Source organism: Rhizophagus irregularis, chromosome 19, assembly GCF_026210795.1.
Source record: "Rhizophagus irregularis chromosome 19, complete sequence".
NCBI lineage: Eukaryota > Fungi > Glomeromycota > Glomeromycetes > Glomerales > Glomeraceae > Rhizophagus > Rhizophagus irregularis.
In genome coordinates this window covers 2,936,627-2,955,857 of record NC_089447.1, presented here as the reverse complement: position 1 = coordinate 2,955,857, position 19,231 = coordinate 2,936,627, and the positions used below count along the sequence as shown (strand labels likewise).

The window sequence follows — 19,231 nt, the reverse complement described above, 5'->3', positions numbered from 1 at the left end:
TCATATAACAATTTAATAATTATTTCTTACAATTTTACAACTTTATAAAACTTATTTTTACAATTTAATAATTATTTTTTACAGTTTTACAATTTATAAAACTTATTTTTACAATTTAATAATTATTTTTTACAATTTAATAAACTTATTTTTACAATTTTTGAAAATTGCTACGCCATACTTGACCCACTTACTAGGTAATAACAAAGAAAACACAACGTGGAAAAGTCGTATGATACTTTTTAACGAAGGCTATTTATAAATACAGAAAAAAAAATTGTATCAAAACAATCAGTGGGAGAAAAAGAATTTTATAGTAAATTGTGTGTTGCTGCAGGTCTTTCTTTTGTCGTTGATGAAAGTCTTTCTTTTTACGGTGATAAAAACGAATCAAGAGTCGAAGACTTTAACTTGACAGCGAATGATAAGTTTTCTCGTAATATTGCAACAATACTTACAAGAGATAAAGAAGTGGTTGCTGTAAAGTTAATAGTACTTGCTGAAAAATGTATAATTTTGATTTCTAAGAATGGTAAATGGTATGGAGAGATAATATTATATGAGAAAGATTGTCTGAAAAATGTAGCTGAATATCCCTTTCAAGGGATTCATGAAATTTATTAATTTTAATAATATAAATGTAGATAATCAAAGTTTATTGTGTAAATGAGTACATATTTTCAATAAAGCATAAAAATTGGCTATGCAGCATGAAGCCCACTTAATACTAATTTTTTCGTTATTAACCTCAATCAATTTCTATCTATGAAGAAAAAAATCCGCTTCGTGCCACTCAGGAAGCAATAAGGTTGTATTTGCCGTAAAATTGCAACTCCTAATTTGTGCTTAATTGACGGTATAAATGCAAAATAACTTATTTTGACAAAAAGACAGAGTGACAGACTAATTATTTTTTAAAATAATAAAACAACACAAGAATATGAAGCCAATACCCAAAAGAAAAGTACTGTAGCAAATATTTGATTTAACATAATTTTCTATATCTCTTAACTTTGTTTCTATATTTACATTTATGTTAAGGTTGCTTGTCCAAACCCTATAATTAATTTTACTAAGATTTTAATATAGATTAGTCGGAAAATTAATTTATACTTTTTTGGATATGATCGGCAAAGTCGAATTTTGTTTTTCGTTCAGTCAGTCAAAAGCCGCATCCAAAACCTCCTTACATCCTTTAAGCAAACTTGTAGAGCAGCCAAAAATATTCTTATAAATGAATTTTAATGGCCATTTGTTAGGAAATAAACTTGCTGTGTTATAATAATTCATATAAATTACTGCGCCACCAACCCAGGACGTGCCTAAATTTTACTTTAAAGACCAATTAGAATCATAGGAAATAAATCGTACGATAATTTTTAAAATTCGACTTGACGTTCAATTTAGCATTCATTTTAACATTTTCATTTAAGCGTTTTAATAATTTTATAATGAATTCCCAATTAAACGCGTTAAAATGCATAGGATCACGTTTATTATACTATAAAAGCTTTTTAAACCGAAAGAGCGCGACTTCTTGTCTCACTTTATGTGTACCTTTCCGAAAATCCCAATCGTCTTTCGTTTCAAGTTATTCCGGTATAATTTCGAATATACCGCTAGTCAAAAATGACAAGGAAAGTTATAGTTATTTCCCTCGTTTGAAAAGGAAAATTTGTATATAATTAAACTTATTTGAAATTCTCACCTTATAGACTTTTGATAAAATTTTAATTGCAAATAGAGGCGAAATAGCTGTTCGTGTAATTAAAACAGCTAAAAAAATGGGAATAAAAACAGTTGCTATTTATTCTGATGCAGATGCTCGAAGTTCACATGTCATATTAGCAGACGAGGCAGTTCGTGTGGTTTGTGATCAATTTACTTATTAATTTTCAATAAAGGTTAGAAGTATTTTACTTAAGATATCGAATTATAGGGCCCGCCTCCTTCGGATCAAAGTTATCTTTCGATTCCTGCAATTTTAAATGCTATTAAAGAAACTGGAGCACAAGCTGTACACCCAGGTTAAAATTATACTTTTCTCTGATAGTTTTAAATCCTTCAATTTAATATATTTCTTGTACTTTAGGTTATGGGTTTTTATCAGAAAATTCACATTTTGTAAAAAGCCTGGATGAAGCTGGTGTCGTATTTATAGGACCTGGTGAGAAAGCAATGGCAGATTTAGGTGATAAGATTCGAAGTAAAATAATCGCCAAAAATTCCGGTGTTAACACCATTCCTGGCTTCGACGGAGTTGTTAAGAATACGGATCATGCTTTGGAAATTTGTAGGGTTATATTTAAAAAATAGCAGAATAGTTTGCATATTAATATTAATTTAATGAATTAAATGTTTCTTAGCTCGTTCGATTGGCTACCCTGTTATGCTCAAAGCTTCTGCGGGTGGAGGTGGTAAGGGCATGAGAATTGCTTGGTGAGTGTATGATAATCTTGTTTGAGAATTTTTTTTTTTTTATAAAAATAATCTCGTATTATTGTTTAGGAACGATCAAAAAGTCATTGAGGGGTTCAAACTTGCGTCACAAGAATCCAAATCAAGCTTCGGCGATGATCGGTTATTAATTGAGAAATATATTGACAATCCGCGTCATATTGAAATACAAATATTAGCCGATAACTTTGGAAATGCCGTATATCTTCCAGAACGTGAATGCTCTATTCAAAGAAGAAATCAAAAAGTAATAATCATTGTCTGTTTTTGAAAGTTGTACAGATTTAAATAATGTTTGATCTAATTAAAATTAGGTAATCGAAGAGGCACCAAGCGTACATTTAGACACATCTACTCGTAAAGCTATGGGAGAGCAAGCCATTTCTCTTGTTAAGCATGTTGGATATGTTTCAGCTGGAACTGTTGAATTTTTAGTAGACTCTAAACGTAACTTTTATTTTCTTGAAATGAATACGCGTTTACAAGTGGAACATCCTATCACTGAGTACATTACGGGCCTCGACCTGGTTGAACAAATGATTCGTGTTGCAGCAAATCAAAAATTATTCATGAAACAAGAAGATATTAAATATAAAGGATGGGCTATTGAATCGCGTGTATATGCCGAAGATCCTGAAAAATACCTGCCATCTATTGGACGTCTTAGTAAATATATCGAGCCTGTTAGCTTGACAGATAAACATGAAGTCCGTTGCGATTCTGGTATAGTTGAGGGAAGTGAAATTAGCATCTATTATGATCCTTTGATTTGCAAACTTTCTACTTATGGTGAAACAAGAGATGAAGCTATTCAAACTATGGGAAGAGCTTTGGATTCATATGTTATAAAAGGTATAATTTCTGCATAACTTTTATTTAATTCCTGTGCTTTAATTAGTAATTTTTTTTTTTTTTAAGGAGTTACGCACAATATTCCATTATTACGTGAAGTTATTGGAAGTTCAAGATTTAAGTCTGGAAACATTTCTACCAAATTTCTTGCAGAAGAATATCCAGAAGGTTTCAAGGGTCATATACTTAAAAACGATTCCTTATTTGAACTTGCCTCAATCGCTGCATTAGTTCATGCTAAAAGGGATGTACGTAATTGGTGTTGGAAAGATGGTAATGAAAGTTTTTCGAATAGAAATGTACCGAACAATTGGAATCTTTGGGTTAAGATACACAACAATAATAGTAAAATTGAAACCGTTAATGTGCATGTTGAAAGGAGAAGTACTACTTTGCAACACAAAGATGAATATCAGGTAATATTAATTTGTAATCACTAGTAAAGATGAATTTCATTCATTAACTATTAACTATCTTTATATAAAGGTCATAGTAGAAAGCCATCCACCAACCATAGTTAATGCTCAATGGCCATTAGAGTCACCTTTAATAAATGCTCAATTACTTGTTCCAAACCAGTCGAAAAGATCTGTTACTGTACAATATTTGGATCCTTTACCAGTTGGTTTCCGTCTTCAATATATGGGAACGAAATTTGATATCACTGTTCACAATAAAAGACAGCACGAATTAAGTCAATTTATGATTGAAAAACCAAAGAAAGATTTATCGAAAGTTATCATAAGTCCTATGCCAGGCTCTGTTATAAGCGTAGCGGTTAACGTTGGAGACATTGTAAGTTTCAATAAATTAATACGTATAAATTTATATTATAGTATTCATTAAAAATTTCTTTATTGGACAGGTGAATGAAGGAGTTGAAGTTGCTGTCGTTGAAGCCATGAAAATGCAAAACATATTACGTGCCTCCCGTGTAGGTAAGGTTAAAAAGATAAATGTTAAACCAGGTAGTTCAGTCGCTGCTGAAGAAGTTTTAATAGAATTTGAAGATGAAGAACAAAAGTAATCAATAGTAATAGTAAATTTGTAACTTAAATAACTTAAATGTATACAATTTAAATTTTGGCTATATAATTATTATATTTATTCTACAAAACTATTATAAACCAATTCTTTCTTGCGTTGTCCTATAAAAAATATTTAAAAAATGTTAATTAAATTAAATTTTAAGGCTAGAAATTAATAATCTTACATGTTATTTTTCAAATTACGAAGTTCTTCTGTACCAACGATTGGAATGGGTTGCTCCTGTGGTTGTTGAAGTGACTGCTGTTGTTGCTGTGATTGTCGTTGAATAGTATCTTCTAGTTCAATACTTTTTCTTTTGCCCTTTCCACTTATACCCGGTTTTTGAGAAAGCTTTTTTTGATAGACTTCTCGAAGCTTAGGAAGTTGTTCGACGTCGTCTTGACGAATTTCTAAACGTGTGGGATTACGACGAAGCATATTTGCAATATATTATTTTTATTACAAATAAAAATTAAAATATCGCGCGTCACAGGGTTAAGCCAACTTGAGGTTATACACGATCGAACACGTTGAACAAGATACCCAATTTCCAAATAAAGTTATAAACAATAACGTATTAGTAATAAATTTTATTTAATAATATACTAATACTATATTATTTCTTTATTTCTTTGAACTTTTGGGTTTTATAATGAAAATACAAATTGTATCGAGTGTGATTAGTGTGATATTAATAAGCCTGTGCCTCCTGACATTTGTGGTTGAGGGCTGGGATAATAAAGTTCTTTTGGAAAAAGTTCGAGCTCTTACTCTGTACAGAGGAAAATATACAACTGGGAGAAGACATAAACCCATTAAACAAATAGAATGTATCGGAGGGAACGCAGGCTGTCGTTATGAACCTGGTGTTGTATTCTTGTGTTTTATATTTCAGTTTGTAGTTATTCAATAATTATGTTTATTATCTTATTTATCTTATTTTCACTTTATTTTTAGATGTTATTCAGTGTAGAAACATTGGATTGGATGGAATAAGTTAGTATAAATATTTAATTATTTTATAAAAGGATTTGTTCGTAATTTTAACCTCTAATAAAATATTTATTAAAGATCCCAATTGGAAATGTGAAGCAGATTTGCCTAAATCATTAAAATTTGGACGTGTATGTATTTGTTTGAATTATTGTGTTAACTGTTCTTTGTAAAATTTAATGTTTTTTCTCTTTTTCAATTTAGTTAAAGGTTACTTGTGAAGGTTTCATCTAATTCATTAATTATTAAATGCGCAATTTTTTATATATTTCAAATAACAATATTTCTTGTATTTACAGGTTATGAACATCCAAATGATCAATACGTCCTAAAAGGTAAACCCAATCGAAATAAAAAATAGTAAATTCTCTCAGTTCAGTTTATATACAATTTATTTTGTGTAGGATCATGTGGTCTTAAGTATACTTTATATCTCACCAATGATTATACTAATGATCGAAAGAAAAAACAATGGTTTAATAATTGGTTCGATAATGTGAATGTAGACGATGATGAAGACAGTAAGTATGCTATAATATATATTTGTTCATATAAATATTTTTTGATATTGACAATCATTTGTTTATTTAAAGAATCGTTATTTAGTACATTATTTGGAATTGCATGGCTTGGTATGATTGGATACATTTTATATAATATGTACTTATCATGTATGAGGACACGAAGAGGAAATAATAGAAATAATAGGTAAGTTAATAAGCTACAATGTAAATTATATTTTATTTATTTTATTTAGAAACAACTTTCCAAATAATTTTTTTTTTTACGTAGGCCTACTAATGTTCATTCTCAAGAATTTAGAACTTCGGACGATGGAGTTGGAGAATCACCTCGCCTTAATCGCGGTAATGTTTTAATAAATTTAAATCAATTTTAATTTTAAAACATCATTCATTAAATTATTTTCTCCAATTTATTATAGATTCGTCATCATCATCAACTAGGCGTGCATATCGAAGGGAAAATATTCCATATCCAGGATTTTGGACAGGAATTTTAGGTGGTGGTTTAACTGGTTACCTATTTGGTAGAAGAAACAACAACAATAATAACTATTTTCATAGAAGAACACGAAAAAAGCGATCTTCACCTAGTTATAGCACAAGTTCAATTAATAATAATTCTTACGACTATTATGATTGGAACAATGATTATAGTGATTATTCTTCTACTACTACTACTACAGCAAGTGATGATACGTACACCGCGTACGGCTTTGCAGAAACTGATAATAGATAATTTCGAAGTGATAATATCAATGTATATATATAATTTAAATTTATTGATTAAACGTTCTTACAGGTATATTGATTATCATACTTTTAAAAAGACGACAAAAAAAAGCAATAGTGGGAAATTGAAATAGAAATTTATAATTAAAAAAAGTCGATTAAATTTGTAAAATTTTTCTTTAATCCTATCCTCTAAATAGCCCATATTAAAAAAAAAAAGTTGAAAATAAAAAGTCCTCTAATGTACAATAATAAGTGTTTTGGACAATTGAATGAGAATTAAAGAAATTAGTGTTTGATTTAAAGAAAAAATAATGAGTTTTCGTAATTTATAATATCATACAAGTGAATACTGCTACTAACGTAAACAAAAAATTAAGGCGGTGACCCATTGCACCTTTATATATATATATATATATTTTTTTAAATTAAGATAAAGAAATAATATCAGAATATAGCTGAAAGAGGAAGAACATTATTTATAATAAAAACGATTTTCATAAAAAAAAAGGAAGAAAGTTTTTTATTTAATCCTCAAACCAACCATTTCTCTTGTTCCTTAGTGTAGTGTTCTATTAAATAGTATTAAATTGTTTTAATTCCATTAGACGCTGCTAATTTTTCCATTTTTTTACTCTCTGACTTAGCCTTCTTTTCTCTTTTCTTCTCTTCTTTCTCTGCTTTCTTATCTTTTTTACTCGTTTGTGTGTTATTAGTACCCTCTTCGAATAACGATTCCAGGTTTGACGAAGTCTTTTTTTCGTCTTTATCATCTTTCTTATCCTTATCTTTGTCTTTTTCTTTGTTTGATTTATTATTAGATTTTGTAAACCATGATGTTTTTTCTTTTTCTTGTGACGACGATTTTTCATGTGTATTATTGTCATCATTGTCCTTTGAATCTTGATCACCATGTGATTTACGTCTATCTGGATTATTATCTTTTTTTCTCGGTAGTATAGTCGTCAGACGTTCAGAAAATGATGGTTCCCTTACAGGAGTTTGACGCTCTTTTTTAGGCTCTTCATTGTTTATTGAAGATGCAACATTATTATTATTATCAGCACCATTAATTGTAGTTGACGTGGATTGTGCATCAATAGAATGTGATTCAGCAGCACCCTCTGCTGATACTTCTGATGATGCACTAGAGGCTACATTGTTTGCCCAAACAGAATACGGTAGACCAAGAGAACTTAAATCTAAATCACAGGCTTGATAAAATAACACATAACCTGATCCAGTTGCCGGTATATCTCCAAAATATTTGTGAATTTCACTTTCATCTACAGGCTAATAAAGAAAAAAATAGTTTAATAATAATTATAAGACTATTTAACCATAAAGTTCATATTACCGTACCTCTACAGTATCGTCATCAAATAAAAGCCATTGTCCCATGCTCTTTACCAATGTAACATAATGGCCATGATATGGGCCACTTTAAAGAAATTTTGTTAATACATTTGAAAAAATGAATATGCATATTACATAAGCATAAATCTTACCTTCCAATGTGGACACAAATTGCATAAAGTTCATAAAGGCGATCAGGATCTTTAATATTATCACACTATATCAAAATCAAATATATATATATGTATTAATATTATATTGTGATAGAGATAATCGTTAAAATATCTCAAATGCAACATTACCGTGTTGAATAGTCGTAATTCAAAAGGAAACACTACTCTATATGATAATTTAATATATTTCTGTAACCTTTCTTGATATTTAAAGCGTTTTAAATGTAACGCTAATACATTGGGCAATTTTTTAATTTTCATCCTATCAAAAGAATTTGATAAGTTCATTATATTTAATTAGAGAAAAATATAACATAATGTAATGTGCATACCTCTTTTCGGCCTCTTGTAATCCACAACACACGTCACAAAAAAATTTATCCTGGTGAACTAACATTTCGCTTGCAGAAAATTGTCTCAAACAAGACGTAACAGAAGAATTTTGTTCAATATCAATGGAAAGATCAAGGAAAGGGTCATCTCTGCTTGTGATCTGAACATTACAATATCAATAAAAATTCAAAAACATTAAAAAAAATTTGTAAATTTCTATTTAACTCACCGTTTCACAAGTCAGACATTTCGTTTCATTTGTTAAAGTGCCCTCAAATAGTTTATGTACCCAAGTTGTCTTTAAAGAGGATGTGTTTGAATTAATTTCTGATCCTTTGAAAGAACTTTCATCGGCTTTGAAATGGAAAATTATATACTTGAGAATTTTATAATTTAAATTATTATGAAATACTTTCTATAATAATTACCTGAAACGCCACTTTCCTCACTTTCGTTTATGCTTGTACCGTTTACTGACGATTTTGACTTTTCACTGATGTCACAGCGTTGCTCTTGTTCTCTTTGTCTTTCTAATTCTTCCATTTTCTTTTGTTGTTCTATTACATTCTCGGCTATAGCATTAAGAGTGTAATTTAAAAATTCATGTGCATCTTGGTGCATCGTTGTACGAAAAAGTTCTATCCAAAAATAATAATAAAACTAAAAATTAATAAATAATATAATGTTAATAAAACAATGACATACACTACAAAGAGAATAAAAATTTACCATTTTCTTTTTTTAATTTTGCTATGAATCCATTCGGCGCCATAACACCAGTTCTTTTTTTCTGACTACTTATCTTCCAAAATAATTCTTTCAATGCACTAAATAAAGTATCTTCATTAAGTCCATTGGATGATGATATATCACTATTCGCTGAAAAAAAGATATGAATTGTTTAGTGAAATAAAGTTTAGATTAAACATACCAAGTAAAAATAACTTACCTTTATTTTCAGATGTGGCATTTACATCTATTTTAGAGACAGTATCATTCGTAAGTGATGATGTTAATATTTGTGAATTAATATGCGACATGGAAGGAGCTAACAAACCATTTTGTCCATTCGGGAAGTTGATAACGCATTCTCGAAACGGTTTACAAAAATAAAGAGCTTGTAAAATAGAATTGCAATAGCTAATGTTATATAAATAAATGAATGATTGATTGAATGAATAAAATTAAAAAAGTTAATGAAATTGTATAATTTTAGAACAAAATCTTACCAGGTATTTCCGAACTGTAAACGTTGATGTTCACGAACAAAAGAAAAAAGTGTTAATGCTGTTTTGATAAAAGTTTTTCGTAGTTCTTTAGTTTATAAACTTTCTGTTCAGAGTCGTTAATTTAAAAAACGTTCTTACATTTTCCAAGCCGAAATATTTTTCAGACCCACTACTCCAGGGCTCGTTGGCAGTAGTTTTTTTCGAATCACCCTAATAGAAAATCACGTTAGAGAAATAAAGTTATATTTTTTCCTGCGTAAATTCAAATCTATTTTCTGCAAGATAGCAAAATAAACTAGGTATAAAAAACCAGCTTACCATGCCAATCCATTTTAAAAGTGACATTTTTTTGTTAGTTTGTATTTATCGAATAGTTATTGACCTTTTTCGCTTTTGCACAATAACCTATATTTAACTGGAATAAATTGAAATTTGATTGGCCACAATTATAATAAATTGATCATCATTTTGGCCCCAAAAAAACGGAGCCACTTTATTTTTAATCTTTAAAACCTTTGCAAAATGTACTACTTTTGACATACAAACAGATATCCACGTTTCTTACCACATTTCTAGAATAGTTTTAGCATATTTAAAAAAAAAACTGTTTTTTTTTAAAAAAAAAAATAGATCCTTTTTTTGAAAAATTAGATTTAGGTCAAAATTTTCTTTTTAATAATTGAGCACTCCGCTGTTATTATTTTATTATTTGGTAAAACAAAATGCGGACTTGTTATTATGAACTTCTTGAAGTAGATCGAATAGCATCTGGAGAAGAGATAAAAAAGGCATACCGTAAGAAAGCTTTAGAATGGCATCCTGATAAAAATTACTATAGGGTTGACGAGGCTACAAAAAAATTTGCTCTTATTCAAGAAGCTTACGATGTTTTATCTGACCCTCACGAACGTGAATGGTAAATTTTCGGTCTATATAATTGGATTAAACAGGTTTATTCAAATTAATTTAAATTCGTAGGTATGATGGTCATCGAGACGCCATTCTAAGAGAAGGTAAGAAGTGTCAATTATTTTAAAAATAAATGACAAATACTAAATCGAAAAAGAAAATTATAGATGATGATATTTATGAACTCGATGATGATTGTGATGAAAGCAGTTCAAGATGGGGATTTAGAACTAGTGTTCAAGGTACTAGAACTGAAGATCTAATGAGATTCTTTACTAAAGCGTGTTATCAAGGATTTGATGACAGTAAAACGGTATGTTAAAAGAATTACCATTTAATTAATTCTAAACTACTATTGATTTATAAATCTGATTGTAGGGATTTTATACGGTGTATAGAAAGTTATTTGAAAAATTAGCGGAGGAAGAAGATGATGCTTATTCTCATGATCGTGGTGAAGATGCTGGCGATTTTCACCCATATCCATCATTTGGTGATAGCACTACACCAATTGACTTAAATGACTCGAAAGATGGGAATCCGATTAAAAATTTTTATACTTCATGGTTAAATTTCTCCACCCAGAAAAGTTTTAAATGGTTTGATAAATATAAATTATCGGAGGTAAAGTGTAATTAATTAAGTAGGTTAATGCTCCTTTGAAGAAAAGTAAGAAATTAAATGAAAATATTATTGAAGTTAGGCACCTGATCGAATTTTAAAGCGAAGAATGAAAAGTGAAAATAAAAAATCGCGAGATGCTGCTCGTAAAGAATACAACGACACCGTGAGGGTAAGCTTTGTATAATTCATTAGATATTTAAATTATTTTAAAGAACATCCTAAATAAATAAATTATTTTTTAGGAATTGGTTGAATACGTGAAGAAGAGAGATCCACGTTACAAAGAGATTACAGCACTCGCGGAATTAAAAAGAGAGGCAAAGGTTGCAGAAGCTAAATCAAAAGCCGCGCGTGAACGCGCAGAACGTATTGCTAAATTACGGGAATATCAAGAGCAAGACTGGACAAAAATAGATGAAGGGGATGAGGAGGAGGAGGAAGATTTTGAAGATGAACCACCAGATGATGAATATTTTTGCGTGGCATGTAATAAAAGTTTCAAAAATGAAAATGCGTGGAAAAATCACGAAAAAAGTAAAAAGCATATTAAAAGCGTCGAATTATTAAGGGAAGAGATGTTCGAAGAAGATGAAGAACTAATAAGTAATGTAGATACATCAAAATCTAATGATGATATTTTTACGTTACAAAATGGTCATCAAGATATAAAATTGGACACACAGGACATTAAATATGACGAAGAGGTAGAGAATGATTTATTCTCTCATGAGAAAGAATCTAAAAAGAACAAGAAACAAAAGAAGAAACAGAAGACTCCTAATTGGGGTCATGCTGATGAAGAGTTAAAAATAAATATTACGAAAGAAATTTTTCACAAAAACAGCATATCAGAAGAGACACTAAACGAAGAAGATAATGATTTGTCTGAAATATTAGAAAGAACAAAGATAACTTCCCGTGGAGGCTTCGAGTCAGATGAAGAATCGGGAGCAACGCCATACTTCTTGAAAGATGATGATAAAGATAAATTAAATCAAACCGAAAGCAGTAATTCTAAAAAGGATAAGAAGAAAAAAGAAACATCTAACCAGGTGATTCATTTTTCTTTTTGTATTCTCATGATATATTTTTTATATTATATTTCTAAAATTTTCCTTCTATAGAATAAATGTAACGTATGTTCACAGACATTTCCCACCAGAAATAAGTTGTTTGACCATATCAAGTTGACTAATCACGCCCTAGCGGAATCACTTAGTTCAGGTAAAAAGAAAAAGAAAAAAGTAATGTAACCCAAAATTTTTTCAATTAACAACTCAACTAATAAACATTTAAAAAGAGCGTCACATAAATTATTTATGAAATTCTCGAACCTTAATTTTCAATTAGAATGCTCGTTCATAGATAAATATAAATTTATGAAGAAACCATTTTCCGTTTTTTTTAAGATTAGTGAAACATGAGACGGGCGTATAATAATAAATAAACTGGATTTACCCGAAAACGGAAAAAATTTCGAATTTTCTTACAATATATTAATAATTAATGCATAACTATTTTTTAAAATTTCATGAACTAAATTTTTTGTTTATTTTATTTAACATACAAAGTAAATCTATATATATATATATAATTGTCATTAAAATGACGATAGTTAAGAGAGAGAGAAAATAGCAAATTGATCGAAAAACTATTATTTATCATTCGTGAAACGAAGGATAAAATTAGTTACCACGGCACCTATTAGTTTTGAAGAATTATAATTTGAAGAATTTGTTATTTATATATTAATTTTTTAAATAAATAAAATGAGAAAATATAAAACGATATTTACCCACGAGGAAAAAGCAGAGCACAGTCGGCCCGTACCTATCATCATAAGGACCTGATTCTCTCTTTCTTATCTTGGTCGCTCTCCAATGATATATTAACAGAGCGTAGAGCATAATGGCCATAGCTATTTGATCAACAAAAGATTTTCTTAAATTAAATTGGATTTTAAAAAATCCAAAAATTTCATGTAACATACCAACAAACGTAAATATAGCGGCAGAAATCTTCCCAACTTTGTCTCCAAAGTTAAGAAGTCCAAGCGCAAGGCCGCCTAATACGACTGTAAATTGCAGCCAGGAAAGGAAGGTTCTTTCATTTGCGAAAAATACCTATTGACACGTAAATAACAATGAGAATTGAATAAATTTTAATATTAAAATTTTTATAATTAAGATATATACTTTAGGTTCAACCCTAGTAGGAAGAGCTATACGTTTTTGAGCTTGAAGAAGTGGTTGAGTAGACATTATAAAAAAATTTAATATAAACTTCGATTATCAAAAAAATGTTGTTAAATCGTATTCCCTTTTTCCACTTTTTATAATGATTTTATTGTTTGCATTTTTGTACACTGTTTAGTACGCAATTCAGCCTTCCCTTTCAGCCTATTTAACCGATTATGTCTGTATTATTAATTTTTTTCTCTAATTGGGCAAGATTTAAAGGGCAAGACAATAATTAGTCACGTGTTTCTCTCTACTATTTTCCGAACTTATGCAAGGGTGAGCAAGCCGTTCTGACAAAAGTCAGTTATTTTATTATCTGCGATATTTTTATCTAAATATTGACAGATAATATACCCGACAGAGTAATTGATTTAAGCCATAGATTATTTATTTGCTGTATATAATTATTTGAATTTTCTATTGCAACTGACACATTTCGAAAGAATAAAGGTTGCATTATTAAAATATCTGTGGACTTTTGTTTGAATCGGCTTGCTTGTGATTAAATAATCTAAACAACTGCAGTAACATGTGAACGTGTGCAAAAATATAAATTGTCGATCGGATATAAATTAAGTTCGCAAATCGCAAGCGTAAACTATCTCCTTTGACCAATATGTCCAACCAAACATGGCGAAATACAATAAATAACAACCCAATACAACAAAGTATTCGCCAATTTCTTGCCAAATTTCCACTGAAGACTCATCGATCTCCTTATGGCGTACGAGAACTTGATGATCCAAGGTTGTATATATGGGGACCTGGTTGGAAATCAGGTCAAGAAACTTCTTTTGACCAGGAATGTGTAAAGTGGCAGGTATTCGTCGTTAAATCAAAACCTAATTAATCGCTTAAAAATATGATGTGAAGCGATTAATTAATTTTCATTTTAAGACTTTTTTGAAATTTAGCAAAAGTGATTTCGAAACCAAACGTTCAAACGAACCATTAATGTCACCTTCAGGTACGTCCAATTTTTTTTTTCTAATTGTTAATTGATATTTGACATTTTTCTAATTTTATAAATATGTAAAATATTCAGGAAAACTTCCGTTCCTAATTTTAACAACTGGCGATGTTCTTGTGGATGATTCTATAGAAAAACATGTCACTGATATGGTCGGTGATCATCAATATTAATTAACCGATTATGATTGATGTATTATTTAATAATTTCAGAAAAAATGTATATATGTGTAATGTATATAGTATTCTGATAATCTTGGAAGAATTAATGAACAACAAGAAGCAGATTCACAATCATTTATCGCATTGGCCGATACAAAGTTGCGAAATGCTTTGGTAAATCAATCAATCTATTAAGGGAAAAAAAAAATTAAATTAATTATATTAATTAATTTATACTTTGATATAATTTAGCTTTACAATCTTTGGTGTGAACCTGCAAATGAATCCATAACATATAAAAAATATGTTGGACATTATGCTAAGCCGTTAGATAAATTACTTTTTCAAAAGTATAAAAAATTAGCTGTCAAGGAATTATTAACAAGAAAGCCGGTATTAAACAAGGAAGAAGTTAATATTATTGATTTATTTTGTATATATGTGACATGGCCGATTTTACTATTAATATATTAATATTAAATCTATTAATAGATTTATCAAGAAGCAGATGAAGCTTTAATAGCAATTTCTAATGCTTTAGGAGATTCCAAATATTTTTTTGGATCAAGGTATTTTCGAGGAGCAAGAAAATTTTATTTAAATCAGATTCTAATTAGTTTTTGGTTTTGTTTAGTTTGCCTACTTTTGTCGATGCAGTTGTTTTTTCATATATTCACGTTATCTTGAATATTCCACTTAATGAGGTACAAGTCCAATCCAATCTTATTAAATATTCGGAAAAAATATATAATGAATATATTTTATCGGGCTTTTGAAATCAAATCTTCAAATAAATTATCTTTTATTTTAAAAAATTTAAAAATTATTGGCAAATAAATAATATCATGACCATCCATTGACGTAATTTTCGGGATTTTTAGCCATTATGGTGATTGCACAAGCATTTGCTATCCACCATGCGTCAGATCCACTTCTTATTTACTGCGGATGCATTTTTAGATTCGTAATCAGGCCACTTTTTGTATATCAAAAAATCTTCATTTGCAAAAATGAACAGTTTAAACAAAGAAAGTTACATTGTGTCAAAAGCCACATTTTTTGAAAAAATATAAAAAGGAAATAATATCCTTTCATTATCAATTAAAAATTTTCATTAGAAAAATCACCTCCAAATTCACCATTAACTCTTTTATCTCCAACCGTCAACTTCGGCTTTCTCAATGTCAGTTCGTTTGCCTTTAACAACTCATCGTAGAACTAGCATATCAGCGGTTTCACAGGCAGTTTATTTAGGTTTAGAAATAGAGTTTGGCGATAATGACAAAGTTGAATACGCTATTTGTACTCACGATGGTTGTTATGCCATTGATTTTGAAATATCCACTGTCGACATATCCAATATCCCTAAAATTGAGGATCGCGTTGAGAAGGTTATACAGGTGGTCCTCGAAAATATTTCGTTATATTCCAGAGCGCAAAATTACAAAATACACGCAATTGGTCTTGGTGCGCATTTAAAAAATGGACAAGATATGAAAAGTCTTTTATTTACTTCGCCAAGTCTTTCTTCTAGACTTTGGTTAGAGCTCGATGCTTTGCCTTTTGTTATTAAAACAAAGGGTAAAACTGTCGATGAACGAGCTAGCTCAGCTGTGAGGAAAACTGTTGTATGGTATATAAACATAATTTGTTAAAGATTACATTAAGATATATGCTCATTTCTTTTAATTTTTATTTTCCAAGGATTAGTCCACAAATTCCTGGATCGATCCCAAGAATAGATGTTGGATTCAGACATGAAGTTGAAGTTGATCTAAATGGAATGATTAAGTTGGTTGATTTAACGCATTACGAAAAAACTGTTCATCCGGCAACTTGGAAAGTGATCAGTAGTATTGGTAATGAAATTAAAAATAGAAATATAAGGGCATCATTCTTCAATGCAACACCTCAGGGAGGTGGAGGTAAATATCTAAATATTGACCATATAAAAATGATAACCTACATAGACACGAAATAAACCAAATCTTGTAAAATTTAGTTGCTCTTATGCGTCATGCGCTTATTCGTTTATGTAAACTTATGGAGATTGATATCCATTGGTTTGTTGCTAAACCAAAACCTGAAGTGTTTGATATAACAAAAAGAAAGTTTCATAATGTATTACAGGTAAATTCTTAGAAATTTTTAATAAAAGTAAGATTCAATTAACTGAAATGATAAAATGGTTGCTTATTTTTTGATAGGGTGTAGCACCTCCAGATGTTTGCTTAACCGAAAATGATAAACGAGTATTTATTAATTGGTCCAATGATAATGTCGAACGTTTCTGGAAAGATGATGAGGGTCCAATTAAGAATAGTGATGTGATAATAATTGATGATCCACAAGGTAGATACAATACTATAGGAGTTTCTCAGTTTATTTGGTATAACTTTAACATTTTGTTATCACATTTAGTTTGTGGTATTATTCCTCAAATCAAAAAACTCAATCCAACATGCAAGATTATATACAGAAGTCATATTGAAAGTAAGTTTATACTTAAAAATTACCTATTTCAAACAAATTATTTAATAAAAATATTCGTATATATTTTTAGTATGTGCCGATTTGATCCGGCAGAATCCGACCGGACCACAAGCTGTAACATGGAATTTCCTTTGGAGCTTTATTTCCCAAGCAGATCTGTTTGTATCTCATCCTATGCATAATTTCGTTCCAGATAATGTTCCTATGGAAAAAGTGGTTCTTCTTCCTGCTTGTACAGATCCATTAGATGGTTTAAACAAAGAATTGAGCCTGTCCGATTTATCTTATTATAAATTGGTTTATAATAGATTATCAATAGATCAATGTGGTGTTGAAATTGATTTTCATCGACCATATATTGTTCAAGTGGCTAGATTTGATCCTAGCAAAGGTAAACTATTTAATTTATTATTTACTAGATATTATCAACAACGAAATATTTATTAATATTTCTTTTAAATCATAGGTATTGATTTGCTGATCCATTCCTTTAAGCTTCTCCACGATAAGCTTAAAGAAGCTGGTTGGGCTCAAGAAAAAATTCCTTCATTAATAATTTGTGGAGCTGGAAGTATTGATGATCCAGATGGAACTCCAATTTATGAAAAGACTCACGAGTTATTGGCACGGCCCGAGTATGCTGATATCGTAAACGTTGTTTCAGTTGTACGTCTTCCTCCTTGTGATCAAATATTCAACACTATTTTAAGATGTGCTCATGTAGCATTACAATTAAGCACGAGAGAGGGGTTTGAAATTAAAGTTACAGAAGCCTTAGCAAAGGGTGTTCCTGTTATAGCATTCAAAGCAGGTATGATGATTTTGTTTGTTTATTTATCATTTTTTTATTGATATAAACGTAAATTTTTTATAGGAGGAATACCGCTTCAGATTAAACATGGGGAAACGGGCTTCTTGGCAGATATTGGTGATACTGAACAAGTAGCAGATTATTTGTTTACTTTGTTTAATGACCAAGAACTTTATCAGAGAATGTCAAAGAAAGCAGTAGAGACTTTAAACGAACAGTACTTTACTGTATTCCAAACTCTTAATTGGTTATATTTAATTAACCGATTCGCTAAAGAAAGACGTAAAGAGATGGGTGAAGATATTGAAATCGATGAACAAGTACTTTGTGGAAACAAAAAATGGGTTAAAGAGCTTTGGGCAGAACAATATAATTATAAAGAGGTGATGAATCAACAAGCGAATGATCCAGAAATTGAAAAAAAGGTAATTAATTGAAATTACTTAAAAAGCAATTATATATTTATTTATTATAATGAAATTTTCCAAAAAAAAAATTTTTATATAATTAGACTCTCGATGAAATGATTTCTCACCCTATAAACAGCATTTATAATAATTCTTCCACTTAGAATATTAAAATATACTGTATTATTTATTTATTATATGTATAATAATTTCCTATATGATAATTATTTTACTAATATTAGCTCCACACTTGTAATCTATAATTAGTTGTTATTTTAAATACTAAAAACCTAATAGATACAGGACCCCTCAATAAATAAAATTGCTAATGTCTTGATTGCACAATGTAAAATATTTCATTCAATAAATTTCGTGAGCCCGATATGTGATCTCCATTTAAAAATGATTTGAAAAGTGTGTGATAATTTAAAATAAAGGCATGCAATTATTGATAACCATTATGATAGAAAACTATTATTCAAAATACTCAAAATACTGATAAATCATCTTCAAAAAGAAGGTAGATTTATATATATGGTTTTACAGGGAATGTACCTGTGAGATGATCTCACAGTTGTACATGTATAACGATAAGCTTTTTTTGCAATGGTTAGTAGAATTAGGTAGATTTAGATTCCAAATAGAACATGAACAATGAGGCGATAAAAATAATTAATAGAAATATTTTGTATGATTTATAATTTCTGTAGTAAGTGAAGAATCTCCATAATTAACAGAATTTACAATAAAACTTAGCCACCTTAAATCTTCACAATTACAGTAGTTGACATTTTTAATATTACAATTTATACGTGAAAAATATTTGCATATTTTTTTTTTGAGACGCGCATATTATAAGAATTAAATAAAAAAACAAATAAATTAATTGATAAAAAAATGTCTATTTATACGAATCAAAAATCAATACAAAATTACAAAAT

At 29.5% G+C, this 19,231-nt stretch overlaps 8 protein-coding genes across 9 annotated transcripts; 5 read left to right on the top strand and 3 right to left on the bottom strand.

The window, feature by feature from the left end:
- Positions 1-1,784: 1,784 nt before the first annotated feature.
- Positions 1,785-4,461, top strand: OCT59_011194 (uncharacterized protein; the record flags this gene model as incomplete). The annotated part of the gene is made up of 9 exons (XM_025314469.2): positions 1,785-1,868; positions 1,940-2,027; positions 2,093-2,293; positions 2,367-2,439; positions 2,509-2,704; positions 2,772-3,309; positions 3,376-3,725; positions 3,796-4,104; positions 4,175-4,461. The coding sequence occupies 9 exons, from the start codon at positions 1,785-1,787 to the stop codon at positions 4,334-4,336; spliced, it is 2,001 nt and encodes a 666-aa protein (XP_025185083.2). The 3' UTR covers positions 4,337-4,461.
- On the bottom strand, positions 4,116-4,820 carry OCT59_011193 (uncharacterized protein). Its single transcript, XM_025314470.2, has 2 exons — positions 4,523-4,820; positions 4,116-4,457 (listed from the first exon to the last, which is right to left on the bottom strand). The coding sequence occupies exons 1-2, from the start codon at positions 4,774-4,776 to the stop codon at positions 4,430-4,432; spliced, it is 282 nt and encodes a 93-aa protein (XP_025185084.1). The 5' UTR covers positions 4,777-4,820; the 3' UTR covers positions 4,116-4,429.
- A 152-nt stretch (positions 4,821-4,972) lies between these two features.
- Positions 4,973-6,832, top strand: OCT59_011192 (uncharacterized protein). Its single transcript, XM_025331609.2, has 9 exons — positions 4,973-5,204; positions 5,296-5,334; positions 5,410-5,462; positions 5,536-5,554; positions 5,631-5,666; positions 5,736-5,852; positions 5,925-6,039; positions 6,124-6,197; positions 6,275-6,832. Exons 1-9 carry the CDS (start codon positions 4,991-4,993, stop codon positions 6,589-6,591), a joined length of 984 nt encoding a protein of 327 aa, XP_025185082.1. The 5' UTR covers positions 4,973-4,990; the 3' UTR covers positions 6,592-6,832.
- OCT59_011191 (uncharacterized protein) lies at positions 6,621-10,020 on the bottom strand (the record flags this gene model as incomplete). Its single annotated transcript, XM_025314468.2, has 13 exons — positions 6,621-7,877; positions 7,947-8,025; positions 8,093-8,157; positions 8,243-8,375; positions 8,446-8,606; positions 8,676-8,800; positions 8,875-9,084; positions 9,176-9,325; positions 9,396-9,422; positions 9,504-9,586; positions 9,676-9,689; positions 9,814-9,885; positions 9,994-10,020. 13 exons carry the CDS (start codon positions 10,018-10,020, stop codon positions 7,170-7,172), a joined length of 1,854 nt encoding a protein of 617 aa, XP_025185081.2. The 3' UTR covers positions 6,621-7,169.
- Positions 10,021-10,210: 190 nt separating this feature from the next.
- On the top strand, positions 10,211-12,531 carry OCT59_011190 (uncharacterized protein). Its single transcript, XM_066136346.1, has 7 exons — positions 10,211-10,591; positions 10,654-10,688; positions 10,752-10,897; positions 10,963-11,208; positions 11,288-11,377; positions 11,451-12,260; positions 12,333-12,531. Exons 1-7 carry the CDS (start codon positions 10,398-10,400, stop codon positions 12,459-12,461), a joined length of 1,650 nt encoding a protein of 549 aa, XP_066000975.1. The 5' UTR covers positions 10,211-10,397; the 3' UTR covers positions 12,462-12,531.
- Positions 12,532-12,725: 194 nt separating this feature from the next.
- On the bottom strand, positions 12,726-13,688 carry OCT59_011189 (vacuolar transporter chaperone). The gene is made up of 4 exons (XM_025314466.2): positions 13,404-13,688; positions 13,199-13,331; positions 13,004-13,126; positions 12,726-12,909 (listed from the first exon to the last, which is right to left on the bottom strand). The coding sequence occupies exons 1-4, from the start codon at positions 13,467-13,469 to the stop codon at positions 12,863-12,865; spliced, it is 369 nt and encodes a 122-aa protein (XP_025185079.1). The 5' UTR covers positions 13,470-13,688; the 3' UTR covers positions 12,726-12,862.
- Positions 13,689-14,057: 369 nt separating this feature from the next.
- OCT59_011188 (uncharacterized protein) lies at positions 14,058-15,394 on the top strand. The gene is made up of 7 exons (XM_025314465.2): positions 14,058-14,268; positions 14,346-14,415; positions 14,494-14,570; positions 14,661-14,753; positions 14,832-14,990; positions 15,072-15,148; positions 15,214-15,394. Exons 1-7 carry the CDS (start codon positions 14,065-14,067, stop codon positions 15,353-15,355), a joined length of 822 nt encoding a protein of 273 aa, XP_025185078.1. The 5' UTR covers positions 14,058-14,064; the 3' UTR covers positions 15,356-15,394.
- A 366-nt stretch (positions 15,395-15,760) lies between these two features.
- OCT59_011187 (uncharacterized protein) lies at positions 15,761-18,638 on the top strand (the record flags this gene model as incomplete). 2 transcript variants are annotated; one of them, XM_025309084.2, is made up of 9 exons in its annotated part: positions 15,761-16,212; positions 16,284-16,504; positions 16,582-16,709; positions 16,787-16,931; positions 17,001-17,072; positions 17,143-17,463; positions 17,539-17,883; positions 17,947-18,308; positions 18,395-18,631. In XM_025309084.2, 9 exons carry the CDS (start codon positions 15,761-15,763, stop codon positions 18,452-18,454), a joined length of 2,106 nt encoding a protein of 701 aa, XP_025185077.2. In that variant the 3' UTR covers positions 18,455-18,631. The 2 variants fall into 2 exon arrangements, with proteins under 2 accessions (XP_025185077.2, XP_066000974.1); XM_066136345.1 differs by having other exon boundaries at positions 17,539-18,638.
- Between the last annotated feature and the right edge of the window lie 593 nt (positions 18,639-19,231).

Bases quoted from the DNA above. Each gene is read 5' to 3' on its own strand.
- OCT59_011193 (XM_025314470.2), bottom strand. From the start codon at position 4,776: ATGCTTCGTCGTAATCCCACACGTTTAGAAATTCGTCAAGACGACGTC. The intron at 4,458-4,522 runs GTAAGATTATTA...TATTTTTTATAG, and splicing joins CGTAATTTGAAAAATAACAT to GACAACGCAAGAAAGAATTG.
- OCT59_011192 (XM_025331609.2), top strand. From the start codon at position 4,991: ATGAAAATACAAATTGTATCGAGTGTGATTAGTGTGATATTAATAAGC. The intron at 5,667-5,735 runs GTAAACCCAATC...TATTTTGTGTAG, and splicing joins TGATCAATACGTCCTAAAAG to GATCATGTGGTCTTAAGTAT. The intron at 6,040-6,123 runs GTAAGTTAATAA...TTTTTTACGTAG, and splicing joins GGAAATAATAGAAATAATAG to GCCTACTAATGTTCATTCTC.
- OCT59_011190 (XM_066136346.1), top strand. From the start codon at position 10,398: ATGCGGACTTGTTATTATGAACTTCTTGAAGTAGATCGAATAGCATCT. The intron at 11,209-11,287 runs GTAAAGTGTAAT...TATTGAAGTTAG, and splicing joins ATAAATATAAATTATCGGAG to GCACCTGATCGAATTTTAAA. The intron at 12,261-12,332 runs GTGATTCATTTT...TTCCTTCTATAG, and splicing joins AAAAAGAAACATCTAACCAG to AATAAATGTAACGTATGTTC.
- OCT59_011189 (XM_025314466.2), bottom strand. From the start codon at position 13,469: ATGTCTACTCAACCACTTCTTCAAGCTCAAAAACGTATAGCTCTTCCT. The intron at 13,127-13,198 runs GTATGTTACATG...TTGATCAAATAG, and splicing joins CGCTATATTTACGTTTGTTG to CTATGGCCATTATGCTCTAC. The intron at 12,910-13,003 runs GTAAATATCGTT...CAAAACTAATAG, and splicing joins GCTCTGCTTTTTCCTCGTGG to GTGCCGTGGTAACTAATTTT.
- OCT59_011188 (XM_025314465.2), top strand. From the start codon at position 14,065: ATGTCCAACCAAACATGGCGAAATACAATAAATAACAACCCAATACAA. The intron at 14,754-14,831 runs GTAAATCAATCA...GATATAATTTAG, and splicing joins CAAAGTTGCGAAATGCTTTG to CTTTACAATCTTTGGTGTGA. The intron at 14,991-15,071 runs GTTAATATTATT...ATCTATTAATAG, and splicing joins CGGTATTAAACAAGGAAGAA to ATTTATCAAGAAGCAGATGA.